This window comes from Aotus nancymaae, unplaced genomic scaffold, assembly GCF_030222135.1.
Source record: "Aotus nancymaae isolate 86718 unplaced genomic scaffold, 86718_ANA_hifiasm-v0.15.2.pri h1tg000010l, whole genome shotgun sequence".
Classification (NCBI taxonomy): Eukaryota; Metazoa; Chordata; class Mammalia; order Primates; family Aotidae; genus Aotus; species Aotus nancymaae.
In genome coordinates, this window is record NW_026988421.1 from 63,289,999 (window position 1) to 63,307,395 (window position 17,397).

The window sequence follows — 17,397 nt, forward strand, 5'->3', positions numbered from 1 at the left end:
AAGCCAGGAAGATTGTTATTGGAGAGCAGCTGGACTGTGACCCAGAGTTTGGGACAGCTGTTCTGGGATTTTCCTAATCAGGCCAATGTGCATGGAGAGTCATACAGCACCACACAGATCCTTCGTGGTCTCCAGAAGCTTGTTTCCAAGTCCCTCCTGGAAGGCAGGAGGGTATGAGGCTTCCAGCAGCCAATCAGACCAATAACTCCAGCCAGAGAGGGGTATGAGGGTATGACTCTAAATAGCTAAGAACTGGATTTCCCAACTCATGCCTTTATTCTTGGTTTCATCCCATTCCATGGAGAGGAAAACAGAAACCCAGCCCACGAGGGAGGGAGTGGTACCTGGTACATGCTGCTTGGTGTTTAAAGCAGATGTCCTGGGGGCTGGGGCCAGGGTGGGCACCAGGGCTGCACCGTCATCATGGCCCTTCCTGTCCACTTTTTCTTTGTACACAGCCCTTAGCCAACTGCTCGGCAGTTGGGCCAGCCGTCCGTCCCTGAGGCATTATGCCCTCTGTTGCCATGTGCCCCCTCCTTCTGCTCCTGCTTGTCTGCAAGTGAGAGGGTGCAGGGGGAGCCTGGAGGAGGCGGGTGCAGGGACAGCTCTGGAATGTAGTCAGTGATGGCAGGTAGCACTGGGAGATCTCCAAAGTCTACTGTCATTCATTCTCCAGGAAGACCACTGGGTTGGAGGCAGGGGTAAGGAAACTTGCCTTGGCGCTCCTTTGTCTCTGAAGAGGAAGGCACTGGGGCCATTTCATGCTTGGGTATCACACTTGGTCTTGAAAGTTGAGCTCCTGAGAAGAAGGGAGGGAGGCCCCAGATGTCCCTCTGTTGAGACTCCATCTAGCCCTGCATGTCCAGCATGTGTGCATGGGGTGAGGGAACAGGTGTCTCACCCCAGACCCAGGCATGTGTGCTAGAAACCTGAGTGGAGCCAACAGCCTTTTCCCAGAAGGGAGGGAGTGTCAGTCATTGGGTGGTGATGTCTGACCTCTGCTGCCTATGGGAAATATCCAAAGGAACGCAGGTCAAAGAGACAGGTGCACCATGAGCACCGGCATGGAAGGGGACCATGCTTTGGGGCTGGCACGTAGAACAGTTGGACTGAAATCGAGGGCCTCAGTGGAGCAGGAGTGAATGAGGAGTTTAAAGAGAGAAGGTTCGATGAGACTATGGTGACAGTCAAGGTCTGGGAGACTTTGCCTTGGAGGTAAAAGAGGAGCAGATGATGATGTTTGTGAGGAAAATGAGATGCTGGATGAGTGCTTTAAGGCAGGGACTTTCAGGATCCATTACAGGGGACAGAGTTGAAAGGGAAGAGGTGGCTGGGCATGGTGGCTCATGCCTGTAATCCCAACACTTTGGGAGGCCAAGGTGGGTGGATCACCTGAGGTCGGGGGTTCGAGACCAGCCTGACCAACATAGTGAAACCCTGTCTCTACTAAAAATACAAAAATTAGTTGGGCATGGTGATGCATGCCTGTAATTCCAGCTACTGGAGAGGCTGAGGCAGAATTGCTTGAACCCAGGAGGCGGAGGTTCACACCACTGTACCTGGGTAGCAGAGCAAGACTGATCTCAAAAGGAACAAAAAGGGAGGAGGCCACTTGGTGGTGCAGCCATAGGGAAATACTCTTTTTAGTTTTGATATTAACTTTTATCAAAGTAATATATGTATGAATTTAAAAGTCAAATAGCATAGCTCAGCTTATAATAAAAGCCGCAGCACTCTGACTCCTGCTTCCCACCCTGAGAAAACCTCATTCAATTTCTGATATTTACTTTCTTATTTCTAAACCACATGCTTATACACTGTTTTAATTTTGAATATTATCTATTGATTTCCACCTATGGAGGATGAGAATTTTACTTTTACACCATCCTCTACCTTATCTTTGCTATACACAAACAACTGGAGCATATATCCTACTCCTAACATTCACTACGCCCTACTCTTAACATACATACATCCTACATAAACACCCTTCTTTTAACATTCACTATCCATCCTCCAAACATAATTATATTCCTCTTTTTAGCTAAAACAGCATTTAGTGTACACAGTATTATGATTATGTAAATGTTATTCACAGCTGAGCCACATAATATACTGTAATTATATTTCCTCTTTTATTTTCTCTAGAATTAATAATCACTTCTTTTTGTTTGTTTGTTTCTTAGTGTTCCTTAATGCTTGATTTAGGGAGCTTCTCAGCATATTAAAAGTATATTGATTTTTAAAAATTTGGTTTGCATTTGTTTTAACAACATTCTCACTGGAGTGTCCACCCTCCTGTCGCAACCTGGACCAGCTGTTGTCTGACTTGTGTGGTATTCTGGAGGCTTGATGTGGGGTGGCTGTTGGGGAGGAAAAGAGAATCACACTGAGCAATCTGTTATCTTTCTCCTCTATTGGATCCTGTTTCATAAATGTCATATTTTCCTCTTTCTTGGTTTATACCCTCATTACGATGGAGTACACTCTTCAGTAAATTTCAGAAAAAAAGGGTTCATGGGAATTTTTTTTTTCACTTCATCTGAACAATATGTTCATGCTATGCATTTGTTTGTTGATAGTTTGGCTAGGTATAGAATTCTGGAATGGAAATAGTGTTCTTTATAATGTGAAGTTTTTTATTCCTTAGTGTTTCAGCCTATAGTGTCAGTGTTATGAACTTTGGTGCCACTTTGACTCTTGATCCTTTGCATGTGGCCTTTTTGTTTTCTCTCTGAAAGTCTCAGGATTAAAAAAAATAATAATCAATGTTTTTGAAACTTTATGGTTTTATGCCTCAGTATGCATGTTTCTTCTGAACACATAGTGGTCTCTTTCAATCTGGAAACATGTCCTTCAGATCTGGGAGATTCTTTTATGTTACTTTTTGGATGATTTCTTCTCCTTCATTTACTCTGGGTTTTTAAATTTTATTTTACGTTAATGTATGTATGTATGTGTGTATGTATTTATTTAGAGACAGAGTCTTATTCTGTTGCCCAGGCTGGAGTGCAGTTGCATGATCTTGGCTCACTGCAACCTCTGCCTCCTGGGTTCAAGTGATTCTACTGCCTCAGCCTCCCAAGTAATTGGGATTACAGGTCCCCACTACCACACCCAGCTAATTTTTTGTATTTTTAGTAGAGACAGGGTTTCACTATGTTGGCCAGGCTGGTCTCAAACTCCTGACCTTAAGTGATCCACCTGCCTTGACCTCCCAAAGTGCTGGGATTACAGGGATGAGCCACTGTGCCTGGCCTGTCCCCCGTCGCCCGCCACCACTCTGGAGTTCCTATTAGCTGGAATGTTGGATATTCTGAACTGCTCCTCTAATTTTCTTACTTTTCTCCCCCATTTCATCTCTGAATTTGTTTCTACTTTTGGAAAATTTCTTTATCTTCCAACCCTTCTGTTGTGTTTTTTAATTTCTACTGGGCCTTTTTTCCTCTTGGAATCTTCTTTTTCCAAAGATGTTGTGTCTTGTCTCTCTGAGGATATTAAAGATGCTTATAGTTGTTATTCCTGTTTACTGTTTTTTCTCACTCTGTCTTTCACATTAGAGGCTTTTCTCAAATGTTTAGTGATCCTTAGTTGGCTCTTCATATATACGAGTGAGTTCACATGCCGCTGCCTGGAAGCTTGCTGTGTATGTGTGGAGCAGGGCATGGTTGGGACTGCTTGTTAGCCAGCGGGCTCCATTATGGGATGATTAGAGAAGGACCTGGCTGTTCTTTCTTCTTTTTTTATTTTTTATTTTTTATTTTTAAAACCAGAACATTTATTGCGTGACTAATCAGTGAAATTCTTAAGATGAACTGGATGCTGCAACAGCTGCCCTCTTGGGTTTAGGTGTTGTTCCTTCACAGAATCCATGCCTGAATCTGCGATATACAATTTTTAGGTGGCTCATTCGACCAGTCCCAGTGGTATTTCGTCTTTTAGCCTTGGCACTCCAGTTATACTTTCTCTTGCGCTTGGCGGGGTAGCCACATTTGCCGCAGGTCGACTTCCGAAGGTGGTAGGCCTTAGAGCTACAGCAGCGGCACAACATGTGCGTCTTACTACGACGCTTCTCAAACGATGACGTTCCCTTCGTCTTCCTGCTTCTGCGACCGGGACCAGAAAGCCTGGCTGTTCTTTCAAGGGATCTGCAGCATGTTCATGTTCGTGTTTTCTCTTGTACCGGTTTTCATTTTTCCTGCCTGGAGTCTTTAGGAGGCCGAATGGCTAAAGAGATCTGATGAGGGATGGGATTGGCGGGGAGGTACAGATTTCCTCCTAACCTCCCTGTTTTCAGTGCCTGGTTCCACTTCCAGCCATGAGTCCAGAGCCCAACTCACTTAAATCTCCCATTTTCTGCAAAAGTTGGGGAAGGGATTTGGGAGTCTAACCACTCTATTTAAAGCTGTTCAGCCCCACCCCTTTCCCTCACACTCAGCATCACGTGGTGTCTGGGAGTCCCGAGCTGTTCCAGTGTTCCGAGGCGCAGGTGTGAGCTTCAGCTTGCCCATCTCCTAAGGCAGTTATAACTGGCCCATCCATTTCCAGTTTCCAGAATTTTGTTGATGTCTCTCATCTGCTGCTATCTCCTCTCCTGTTCTCTTTGCCCTTGTGGATTTATGCATTTTTAATTCCCTTATTGTCATTTTGGTGAGAGGCTGAGACAAAAACAGAAATAAATGGTTGTGTTCAATCTGCCATGTTTACCACAAAATCCCAGTTCTTTTAAAACATTTATTGAATGCCTTCTATGCACAAGTGACGGTGCCGGGACTGAAGAGGTGGCCAGGGTAAACAGCAAAGAGGAAGAGAAGGGTGAGGAGTGGGAGTCGAGAAAGAGGGGGAGGTCCAGGATGTCTGCAGCAGGTCGGGAGGGCCATTTGATAAGCACTCTGATGAGTGTCTTCCAGGGATTCCAAAAAGCCGGTACACAGCTGGAGGCTGCAAACGGGGACTCTGAGGAGGGACTTGGAGATGGCAGTGAATTGGCTCTGGAGGAGACCAGAACAACTGGGGAGACCAGCTTAGGCCCAGAGAGATGTCCTCAAACCATGTCAAGGTGTGAGTGACTTAGGGCCCAGCCCACAGAGCTGGCAGCCCACCCCAGAACATACCTGGCACCTTTTAGATCAAGTACATATCACCCAAGAGAGCAGACACTGGTAGAAAGAAGAGATGTCATCACATTATCTCTTCCCGATTCCTCCAGACAGACATGCTGGAGTACAGGCACACATGGGTTTGTGCACACAGTGTGCCCCTCCCTGACCTGAGTGGGGCCCCCTGAGATATGTGTTGATGCCCTGTGGGAACTCGCCACTCCTGCTTCTCCCCCGACACTGTCCTCTGTGTGCACCTTTTCCTCCTGCGCTCAAGTGCCTTCTTGCTCATTTCAGAAAGAAACACAGCCCACCTCTCCCCATAGACCCCATTTCTCCTCCATCACTGCTCCCCGATAAGCTGGAATGCCACAAACCCTTATATTTGGAAGTGATATCCTCCCAAAGTATCCCAGCAGGCCTCCAGAGTCACCAGTGTAGAGGCACCTGCTTTAGCGTCCAACAGGAACCCAAGTGCAAATGTTTCTCCTCTGCCCAGGAGCCCATGTTCAGAAAGTTCCTTGCTTCTGACCTGAATTCTTCTTGTTCCAATAGGAGCCCATTTCCTTATTCTCAGTGAAAGTGTGCAATTTTGAAATGCCCTCCTTCCCTCCGAAACTCTTTTTTGGCTAAAGCTCCCCCACCGACCCTCTGTTCTCTTACCTAGAGGCCTCTTCAGCTGCGACCCTCACCCCCAGCCCTTCCAGACTGGGAAGTCCCACTTGAGGAGGGGCTCTGAGCCCACTCTCCGTCCTCATCTCTGGAACCCTGAGGTCTGGGCACAGAAAGGTGACCCAACTTTGAATCCTGATTCCACTACTTAAAATCTGTGTGACCTTGGACATGTGGCTTCATTTCTCTGAGCTTCCATTTTCCCCATCTGGGAAAAGGAAGCAGGGAGTGAAGGTGTATGTAAAAATGCAACTGAGGGCAGAGGATGGGAAGGGTGGAATCCTGGTAACCCCTCTCCCCTCCCCCACCCAGCCCCAGAGGGCAGGGACTCAGCCTCTGAGCAGCACAGGAAGCTCTGTTCCCAGCTCTGATCCACTGAGGCGCCTGCACCTTGTCAGAACTCCATCTGTCAGGAATTTATTCCTAATGCATTTTATAACAGGCTCTATAATAAGATATTAAAGACTGTAGCAGCATCTAGCAAGCATTCCATAAATATTAATAACGCCTTTAGAGATGGCATCTATAATGGAGATTTGGCTTTTTGCCAAAGTTTGGTCAAGGGTACAGCATAAATCTTACAGGAGTGAAGGGACTGGGTGCACCCCAAAAATGAGAGGCTGTGACATCCTTCTTTTCTTTCTCTCTCCTGTCTTTTCCCTTGCTGCTTAATTTTTGTACATCTTTTCCTCTGTTCATAACTTTTCCTCTATGTCTTTTTTTTTTCCTATCTCAGTTCATTCCTTTCTCTGCAAATTTTCTTTCCTCCCTTTTCTTTTGCAAATTCTCTTTCCTCTTCGTCCTATTTTCACTCTGGCCCTCAGTCCTGCCCCTCTCACTGCTCTCATCCTATTTTTCTCTGTGTTCAGGTGCTCTCCCTTCTCCCTGCCCCTCCTCCCTCCCCCTTTCTTTACTGCTCTCTCCTCTGGTTCCTCCCTCCTGCCTCTCTGCCCCTCTCCCTCTGGCCTTTTCTCCCTCACTGCACACACTCCCTCACCCCAGTGAGCACCCGAGCCACCTCTGGAGAGGCCTGGAGTGTAATGTAACTCACACTGCATGTGAGAAGTGAGCTATTTATCATTATTATTAACGAACAAGATCCTTTGCACGGCAGAACTTTCCCAGAGTCTATTCCCTTGTCACCCCAGGAGTAGCAAAAAGATTTATTTGTCTCTGAATTGCGCAGGGTGGCCCATTTACAGCAGGTCCATCAGAAGTGATGTGGAGCTTAAATGGGAGCTGGAAGAGGCAGGACCTGCCCTGCCTGCGACCTGCATGGCGTAGGTCACTTGCTGAGATGGACAACCTGGCAGGTGCAGGAACGTTGAAGGGGATAATGCCTAGACATGTTCCCCGGTCCCCTGAAGGCATGGGTGTACATGTGGGGAGACTTGAAATGGCCCAGAAGCTTTAAGAGGGTAGGTGGGACTGGGCAGGGGGGGTACCATGAAGGAAGGGAGGAGGAAAGCAGGGGTGGGGCAGAGAAGCGTGTCAGGAGGCCTCCCGCAGAAGCAGAAGTCATCATGCCCCATGGGGTTGTTCTTCCAAAGACCACAACTGCTCCCTTCCAGCAAGAAGGTGGACCCAGGGACAGTCTCCACAATGGAGGTGTGAGGAGAAGCTGCCCTAGAGAGGACCCTAGAGAGAGCTGACCCTACTCCCAGCTGAAACGGTCCTCTAGGTGCTGCTTCCACAACTCCAGCCCATGGTTCTATACGCCCTGAGCCCCAACCCTAACACCAGGGTGACACCTTCTACCCGTTCTCCTTGTCCTCGGACAGCAGAGCCTGGCCCTGCCGAGCACCTCTCCTCTAGGCCTATCCTGGCTGACTGTGTCCAGCCCATGATCAAGCCTCCCCTGCCTGTCTGGCCACCTCTCCACCAGCATGCTGATAATTGCCTTCCGTCTGGATTTGCATGTTAAAAGGAGTGTCTGGGGACAGTTAAAAAGCAGAGGAAGCCGACATTCACCCAGACCCCTTTATTCTTCTCCCCATTGTAACCTGCAGCCTCCTGTGGCAGGCACTGTGCCCTTATTAGCAGTCCAGGAGCGGTGGCCTGGTGCTTTGCTTGCTGTGGGCATTAAAGAGGTAGAATCCCATCAGCAGAGGGTCAGGGTGAGCCTTGGGCAGTGCCATGGAAATGAGGAGTCTCTGCCCATGGCTGGGCATGTTCTGTTGGCAGGAGCAAGGAGCTGAGACCCATGCAGGCCGGCATGAGCAAGTGGGGTGCCCACAGAAAGGACGGCACAGGCAGGTCACAGCACCTCAGCCACAGACAGGAGACAAAGTCAGCGGGGCCTGGGACGGCCAGGGTGGGAGGCTCTCGGAGGCCCTCGTCTCCATTTTCTCTCCTGCACTGTGCTCTGCTCCCCTTGCTGCAGATAGGCTTCCTTTGATTGCCTGTGGCATCTCTGCCACCCTGTAACTGTGGCTTGTGTGTGACTTTCAGCCTGTCTTGGTGCCCACGCCAGCCAGATAACAAAGATCTTTCTTTTCAGATTCTCAGAGAAAACATATTTAATTTCTCAGGCCCTACCTGATTGATGTGTCCTGAGTCTAAAGCCACTTGGAACAAACATGAGTGCCTAGACCCATCACCTAGAGCAGAGCTGTGATCATAGGGAGCAGCTGTTCTTGGAGGGAGTGGGGGTGGGGAGGCAGCGGCTGGCATCTCTTTGGGGGTAGAGAGAGCACTCTGTATGATTCAAGTCACCCGATTTCCACTCACAGTCTCTGCTACCTGCAAGACCTGGAGCAAAGCACATCCCCTCTCTGGGCCATTTTCACATCTGTAGTCTACCCTAGGAAATGGGGAGGCTGGACTGGATGACCCCATGGATCCTTCCAGCTCCTGCCTTCCAGCCATCCCAGGGTAGTGTATGGTCAGGACTGGCTTCCTGGCTTAGGAGCTTCTGAGGCCTCCCAGTGCCCCTCTCACCCCTGCCTTAGATCCCTCCCCTCACAGGCTCTCAAACCCATTTGGGGGGCCTCCTGGAGCTCTTCTATCCTCTTCCTATCTTCAGCAGCCAGGATCCAATCAGAGATGTTCTCTTTCTGAACTGTAAGGTGCCCATTTGTCCCAAGTTCATGGTGAAGAGATACATTGACTGTTTATGCTATTTCTAGTACTTCCCCCTTTCCGTGGGGCTCATCTCACCGTGCCTGTAATGGTATTTTATTACTATAGTAATAAGCACAATGACCATTTATTGAGTATTGCTCAATATTGCCGTGTGTCTGACCCAGGGAGACTCTTTTTCTTACACCTTATCTCATATAATTCTTTCTCATAACAACCCTAGGGGGTAGGAACTGCTAACAGCTCCATTTTACAGATGAGGAAACTGAGGCCAAAAAGGGTTTTAACAGCATGTGTCTGAGCTTTCCCAGGGGAAAGGCCCAGACTCAAAGTGAGGGAGTCTAACTCAGAATTCATGCTCTAAGCCACCAAGTGTGGCTCCCGGTAGCCTACTTGGAAACCCAGATGCACCTGGCCCCATAAAGCAAATCTGCTTGCATTGAGTCTGCAGACCTGTGTGCATGTCTGTGCATTTCCATGGAACAGCAGCTGGGTGCTCGGAGAAGCCCCCCATGTATGTGCTGATGAGCGCCCCCATCTACTTCCCTGATAGAGCATGGTGCCCAAGACCTGAAATGCATGAAGTCAGCATTCTTTTCTCTCCAATAGTTTGTCCCTTCTAAGTATATGAATGGCTCTTTGCCAAGCCCATGTAAAACCTTCTAAGTTATGCAGAAATTAAATGGGTTTTCACCACAGGGCATGAAACATAATCCAAGAAGGTCAGACGTGGAAACCATCGCTTCTCTTTTCCCTTCTCCAACGTTTCCTGAATCTTGCTCTTAAATCCCCTGATCAGATGCAGAAAGATCAGAGAGCCTTCCCTGCAAGACCATGCAGTATGGATAGTCAAATGTCCTCGCCTCCCTGAGGCAGGGAGCTGGAGAGCTGACATCTCACGGGAGCCGTCCCTCTCCTCTGGGCGCCGGCTTCTTACAGGGTGTGTTGAGTAGACTGGCCAAGTGCTCTGAAGTGCGGGCCGGCGACCACACAGGGGCTGGCAGCTCTGAAATCAGAGTGTGGCCACCTCTTCTTGTGACAGGAACCGTGGGCCCCCATGGAGTGTTTCATTCTGGATTCATGGACCTGGCTTTGGCACTTATGTGTGATCTACAGAGAGAGAGAGGGCAGGATCGAGAACTGTGGGTTAGCTGAGAACCTCAGAAAGGTCTCTGCAAGGCCAGTGCTACCCGGGAGGGCATGTCGGGATGAGTCTGGCTTCACTGAGCTCAGCACCAGGGAACCTGAGTGTCCAGGGCTTTGCACATGGTGAATCGGGGCACATATTTTCAGGGTACCTGTATCCACCAGGGTCCCAGCAGGAAAGAGTTAATTTCAGGTAGTTCCAATAAAGGCATTTCCGTGAGGAGACTAGTCACAGAGGAGTGGGTGGGGTGGGGGTAGAAATAAGGGGTGCTAAGGCACCGAGGGCTTAGCAACAGGGGCAAGTTCTTACTACCCTCTGGGCTGAAGGGAGAAGGAGAGGAAAATGGTGTTCGCAGAGCCCACTGAGAGCTGGGGCTGGGGAGGAGAGCCTGCTAGGCTGAAACTGGAGCGGGTGGGGAAGTAAGACCCCAAACTCCTCCTCCTGCTCTGGGAGCTCCTACCAGAACTTCTCATTGGCAGAAGCCAACCAGAAGCCAGCCAGCAAGAGAGCCTGGAGATGCAATCCATGGAGGGCCTGGGGGTTGGGGAAAGGCAGCTGTGGGCAGATCATGGGGCAAGAGGAGTGGGTAGACAGGGAGCACTCTGGACGGTACCGTGAATATCAGTGCTTCTTGACACCTCCCTGCCCCACACTTGAAGGTCCCTTGTCTGTGCCTCTCCAAGTTTCCAGAAATTAAAATCGCACCTCCCGTCTTCTGAGCACTTACGTGCTGGAATGTTTACACTCATGAGCTTATGTATTCTTCACACTAACCCTATGAGATATGATTAGCTTCAGTGTACAGAGAAGGGATCAAGGACCAGAGAGATTATGTAATTAACCCAAAGACACATAGCGAGGCTGGGATTCCAACAAATGGTCTGTCCATCCCTGAAACTCTAGCATTTGTCTGCGCTGCCCCCTTGCAGACTTGATTCTGTTCTGGAGGGAATGAGCACCTTCCAAGCAGCTAGGGCAGGGGAACCTAGCAAAGGAAAAGCACATTCAGACATCCAGAGGTGTGAGGGAGCCTGCTGGGTTCAAGAAGTACAAATAGCTTCGTGCCACCAGGAAATAAAATGTGAAGGGGGAGACCGGGATGGACCACGAGAGCCTGTATTCTGTGCAAAGGGCACTGGGGAGTCACGGATGGTGAGGAGGAAAGGGAGCCCCTGCATCTGCCTCCTGTCCCAGGGGACAGAGTGGTTGGAACAGGCAGGACGTGAACTTGCCCATTCAGGTTGACACTCGCCTGCTGATGGGGGTGAATCCACAAACCCAGACAGAAGCCTCAGCAGCCCCAGGGCATTGTTCTCTGAGGGCCCTTTGCAGCCTGACCACGGGCCCCATAAAGAGCACCACTGCATTAAGCACATGGTCTGTCTGTGAAGGGCTGCCAGGAGGGAGGGCTGAGTTGGGTCCCCAAAAAGAAAACCTGCAGCTTGGGCAGCTAAAGGGCATTTGACAGAGGAAGCAAAACTGCCAAGAAACAGGTTTGGGGACCCAAAGACCCCCTCATCCAGAACTCTAGGATAAGCAAATCATCTTTGGAACTGGTGCTCTTACAGCCACCAGGAGGCCATGAAAAAAATGAAAAAGAGAAAAAAAAAGATACTGCATTTTAAATTCTCGGCACCCTCCTAGAATGAAAATGCCAGGGCCTGGGGTCTGGTTGGCTGAGGGACGTGGCGAAAATGGGCTTTGGGGGACTCATCATGCTGGCAGCAGCTGCCCCGCGCCGGCTCACCCTTGTGCTTGCTGTGCTCTCATCCCCAGAACACACCGGTGGGGACGCCCATCTTCATCGTGAACGCCACGGACCCTGACTTGGGGGCAGGGGGCAGCGTCCTCTACTCCTTCCAGCCCCCCTCCCAGTTCTTCGCCATTGACAGCGCCCGTGGTACCGTCACGGTGATCCGGGAGCTGGACTACGAGACCACACAGGCCTACCAGCTCACAGTCAACGCCACAGTGAGTCTCCACACTGGGGAACCGCGGTCCCAGCTGCCTCTTCCCACGCTGGGAGAGAGTGATGGGGCAGTCCCATGGGACATTGTCTCAGTTGCACACACTCGAGGATCTTCACATCTACCATTGGGGGTAATGGTAGACCTGAAGCCAGCGTTACTGAGGCTTTGTGCTGTGTCCCTGGCACTGTGCTGAGCACTCGAATGGACTTTAAACCTCAAGCAGCCCTGTGTCATAAGTATTGTTAAGACGCCTATTTTGCAGATGAGAAGACTGAGGCACAGGAACAATTCAGTGACTTTCCATGGTCACCTAGTAGCCTGACCCCAGAGCCTGCTCGGGTAACCTCCTTGAGAGGTTCTTAATGCAGGGTGCCTCTTGCTCTCTAGGACACAGGACAGAGGTGTTCACCCAGCCGTGTCCTGACACCATCCAACATGCAGGGCCCAGAGGAGTTCAGGCATCCTGGCTCTACTCCATGGAGTGGTGACATTCCACAGCACCCCTCTGTGCCAAGCATGCTGCTGGCCCCTGGGAATTCCAAGATGAGTGAGTCAAGGGCAGAAGGTAGGAGAGGGTAATTATCCCATCTGATGGCTGACTCTGTTGAGAGTCACACAACCCATGAGTAGTGGAGGAGCAAGAACCCAAACCCAGGTTGTCCACCTCTCAGTCCAGTGCCCCGACCACCGTGCCTCATGGCTAGACGTCTCCAGGTCTCCAGAACATCACAGCATGCCCTTCGTGCCAGCTGTTTGGGAGATCCTGGGAATAGGCAAGCCACACCCTAAATAGGGTCCTCCCCCTGCCCACCCCTTCTCCCTGCTCCCAGCTGCTGCCTCAGGGCATAGCTGGAGTCATCTGCTGGCAGCAGGGCCAGTTGTCCCTTAGATTCTGTTAACAAAGCTTACACCAAGAGCAAAAAAACCTAAGTCCCTCTTGACCCTCCAGGACCCATCTGCCTGACACACAGCATCCACTCCGGGCCCATGTAGCTGTTGGGGGGGCTGCCGGCAGTGCTGGGGGCTCTCTTTGGCAGGTCACAGGGTCCAGATCCAAGGCTCTGGATCTGAACTGGATTGAGAATCCAGTTTTGAAACATGGGGTGCTGCAAGGCTTGGCCAAGATGTAGAGAGGCGTCAAGAGCCAGTTGTTTGCCCCTGGCCCAGTGCTTATGGAGAGGTCACTGCAGGTGACACTTACACTCTTTCCTTCTCCCCTCGTGAAGTGTTAGTTGCCTGGGAGAAGGTGTGTGCTGCTGTTTGTAAAACTGACTTCGGGGGTCCAGGGGACTTGCAAGCCCGCTTTTTGTACACATTTGTGTGCACCTTCCACGCAGCCTGGTACCCGCATATGCGCTGCCCTTCCACCACACTGCTTGCACACACCTGAGCCCAGAAACATACAGATGCTTGCCCGCTGTGGGATAATTTCCATCCACCACAAAAGTGGCTTTGGACCGTGGGGAATAGACCAGAGCTGGACACAGGCAAGAATCTGGGTGGCGGCCTATCAAGAGGCCTGGGCTCCAGCTGGGATGATGAATACAGTTAAATTGCTGTTACGCTCCCAGAAATCAGGTTTGGAAGCAGCAAAACGGGAGGTGCCCTAGAAGTACCTCTCTAGATGGCTTCTCCCTTGCTTTTGGAGGAGCTGACACCGAGTCTTTCTTGGGGCTGGCACTGTGCCCTTGCCTGCTGAGCACTTTCCCCGAGGAAGGAGATTCTCATGCCTGGCATCATGGGAACAATGTGAGTTCCCGGCCACCACTGAGCAGTTACCAGGGTGGGGAAATTGAGGCATCCTCTGCGAACAAGCTGCTGAGAGCCGTGGACCCCAGAGTCACAGCTGCGAGCCTGCCAGGATGCCTCCCCTTTCCCCATCACAAAGTCCAGAGTGGGCTGGGCATGGGCATTTGTGGCTTGAATAGGACTGCAGCCCCAGGTATGGGACAGAGAGGGCCTGTGCCAGAGTGGACAAAAGCCAGCTGCCTGCAAAAGCCTGGTCATGGCAAATCAGAGTCACTGGCATCCCCTGTCCAAGGGGTCAGGGGATTTTTTTGACCCTCCCCCTCTAGCCCCGGGTGCCTGGTGGTGATTCAGGTCCCTGGCTGGGAGCTCTCCCCATGAGCAGTGCCCAAGCCTGCACTGCGGGCCCCGATCCTAGAGTTTGGGAGGCTGTCCCCTGAGAGCCTCTCTGCTCACCTCCTGGTTCCAGACCTTCCTCTTCCTTGCAGCACCCACTCCCACCCCTGAAGGCCCTCCCACCCTCTCCTTGGCTGCCCCTGAGGATTCCAAAAGACAACCAGCCCTCCCTTCTCCTCCCAGGCGCTGCAGCTCCATCTCTGCAGACCAGGAGCAGGCACCAGCCTTCTTGGAACATGAGGAATGCCTTGCATCATTCAAGTCACCCCACATAAACCAAGGGAGATCTAACCTGGAGACGGTCGCTCCTCAAATCTTAGCTCAGAGAATGTACAAGCCCGAGGGGCCTTAGAGGTCATTCACTTGAGCCCCTTCATCTCACAGAAAAGGACATCAGATTCCCAGAGGGAGAAAGAACTCATTTGAGGTTACCCAGAAAATTAAGAGACTGAACTGATGTTAGAGCCCCAAGTCAAAGCTGTTAATGGAAAATTTTTATGTGAAAGGATCTGAGTTTGAGTTCTGACTACACACTTACAAGTTGTATGACTGTGGGCAAGTTACTCAGGCTCTCTGAGTCTCTGTTAACTCATCTGGATAATGGGCTCATCATAACTTCACATGAGAGTGAAATGCCTGCTCAGTGCCTGCCATGTCATCTGTACAAAGCTGCAGTTGCTATTAGTGCTGGCTATTGTTATTCAGTTGCAGCAGGCTACTTAAACAGTAGAAGATAGATTTGGGGTTTTCTTTCTTGCAAAGCATTAAAAAAAAATTTTTTTTTTGAGATGGGGGTCTTGCTATGTTGCCCAGGCTGGAGTGCAGTGGCTATTCACAGGTGCATCTTGGTGTATAACAGCCTCAAACTCCTGGGCTCAAGTTATTGCCCCACCTCAGCCTCCTGAGTAGCTGGGATTACAGATGCATTGGCGAGGTTTTATAGAATGAAATTCCCAACTGACGGTTTAAATATTGTTTGCCTGGCTACAGGGGGATGGCCCGCGTGAGCTCTAGGGATTCTTGCCTGGAGTCCCCCAAATGTCACAGACCCTGGAGCTCCCCCTGCTGGTTAGACTGGGAAAAGTCGCTTGACCAGTAAATCCCCTGCCCAGAGCAAGGGACTCATGAATGCAGAGACACAGATGCCAGAGTAATCCCGTCTGTGGCCTCTCTTCCGAGGAGTCCCCATCTTAGTCAATCCCCTGCTGCCCTGGGCTGAGTAGCGGCAGGAAGTGGGCACAGAGAGGGGTGGTGGCTCCCAGCTGAACACAGCAAAGGGGCTGAGCGTGGCTCCATATCTACCCAAAGCTAGTCATCCCACCACCAGAGGTCCAGGGCAGTCAGGCCTGGGCTGGTAGGGGCTGGAGATCTAGCTGTAGCCCAGCACTGCTGTCACTCTGGATAAGCTGCCTTTTTCTGGACCCTGGGGATGCTGTTTGTGTTTTCCTGTGCAGCTCAGAAATCACCATGGGTTCTTAGAAGTTATTAAGCTTCCTTTTACTCAGCCCTTCCCTGCAGGAGTGTAAGAGCATGGGTGTGTATGCGCACGTCCATGTCTTTGCACATATGTGCCACACAGTACAGGTCTGTGTGTGTACGTATGTGTGTGAGTGTCCCCAGCATCCCTCAGCCTAAGGCTGTGTGTTCTCTCTGCTTTCTAAGGATCAAGACAAGACCAGGCCTCTGTCCACCCTGGCCAACTTGGCCATCATCATCACAGACGTCCAGGACATGGACCCCATCTTCATCAACCTGCCTTACAGCACCAACATCTACGAGCATTCTCCTCCGGTAAGACCCGCTGGCCCTGAGGGGCTTCCTTCTACGCTCCTGTGAAGGGTGGGCCCTGTTAGTGGGCCGGGCTCCTCCTTGGCTCCTTCCCGGTCCTTGTGCATGGCAGTGATGGGTGTCCTGGCACAGTGAAACCTCAGCCTGTCTTCATGCTACACCCATCTCTTCACCCTCTCACTCTACCCCAGGGGTTCCATGGGGCAAAGAACAAAGGCTTCCAGGGCAAACAATGGGGAGCCATTCAGGCAGACTTATGTGGAGGGATGGGGATGCTGTACAAAATCCGGCCTGGGCTGGAGAGTGGATCTGGACATAGCCCAGCTCCGTACAGCATCAATGTGGTTCAGCCGTGCCCCTGACCTGTCAGTCTGTCTCTGTCTGCTGATCAGCACTGCCCGAGATGGTGGCAGCTGCCCTTCTTTGAGGGTCCTCTTGGCCCCGGCTCTTCCCTGCAAGCCTGCAGCTCCTGTCACCCTCCCTAATGCTCAGTCTTTGGATTTCTTAAGTCCAGGTTTCCAAGAAAGGCTCCTGATTTTCCCGGTGTGTTCAAGGTCATAGATAGCCTGTAGATCGGCTACCTATGGGTGTCCTAGAGGACAAAGCCTGCCACAGCCCACTCTGCAAGGTTGTGGATGGGACAGCTTTGCTCAGCTGTGGGCCAGGAGGGCAACAGGAGGCATGTCTAGTCTCATAACCATTCGTGCATCTGTGCAAACTTGAATGTAACACCGACTCTGGGATGAAAAATTAGAAAAAGACACCTCCTCTGGGCAGACACAATCCCTAGACATCAGCTTAGGGAACAGCATTTGTGGGAATAAAAATGAGCCCCTTCTTTTGAGGGAACTCAGTGTGCTTAGAGGAAGAACTCAGCTTGTGGAGCAAAGAGGCACCTGCCTAAGGCTCATGGTTGTTCATCGCCCCACCCGCACCTCTGCACAGCTCACAGAATTGAGTGACAGGCAAGCTTGCCTTGACCGGGGTGCAGGCTGTGCTCCTAGGCCTGACCCCTCATTTGGAGACCATGGCGGCCCCTTCACAGCACAAGGCCCCAGTCTCCTCGTGTGTGGTGCTGGCATTTGGGCACTTCCTTCTTGGGGCAGGTGTAAAGGGAGGCTTTAAGAAGCAAGATCCTTTCTGGCCTGCTACTGTTGAGTGTTTGAAGCTGCTTTGAGAGTAGAAGGGGACAGATCAATGCCCCCAATTTCCCGGCCTTCTCTTTCTTAGCATTTTGTGGGCAGTGGGAGCCTCAGCTTTTGAGACCAAAGGCTGTCTCTTCTCAGCCTGGCCCAGCCCATTTCCCATGAATTTCCCAGCCCCCTTTCTCTCTGCCTTTAGCCCAGCTTTGCCAGGCCATTGCCTTCTCAGCATCAGATCAGCCCTGACGTGCTGTTTTCTGATGAGGCAGTGCCCACGATCTGCTCATGGCCCCTGGATGTCTCCTGAGTGCTCAGCACTCTTGAACACCTTGCTTCCACCCTGCTCCCATGATAGA

At 50.9% G+C, this 17,397-nt stretch overlaps 1 protein-coding gene across 1 annotated transcript in view; it reads left to right on the forward strand.

Annotated features, from left to right (window-relative positions):
* The window catches only part of CDH23 (cadherin related 23), a 421,218-nt gene that overhangs the window by 158,666 nt on the left and 245,155 nt on the right, over positions 1-17,397 (forward strand). The window contains exons 7-8 of the mRNA XM_064374253.1: positions 11,776-11,970; positions 15,774-15,902. Coding sequence (XP_064230323.1) covers positions 11,776-11,970; positions 15,774-15,902 — 324 coding nt within the window. The remainder of the gene's footprint in view (positions 1-11,775; positions 11,971-15,773; positions 15,903-17,397) is intronic.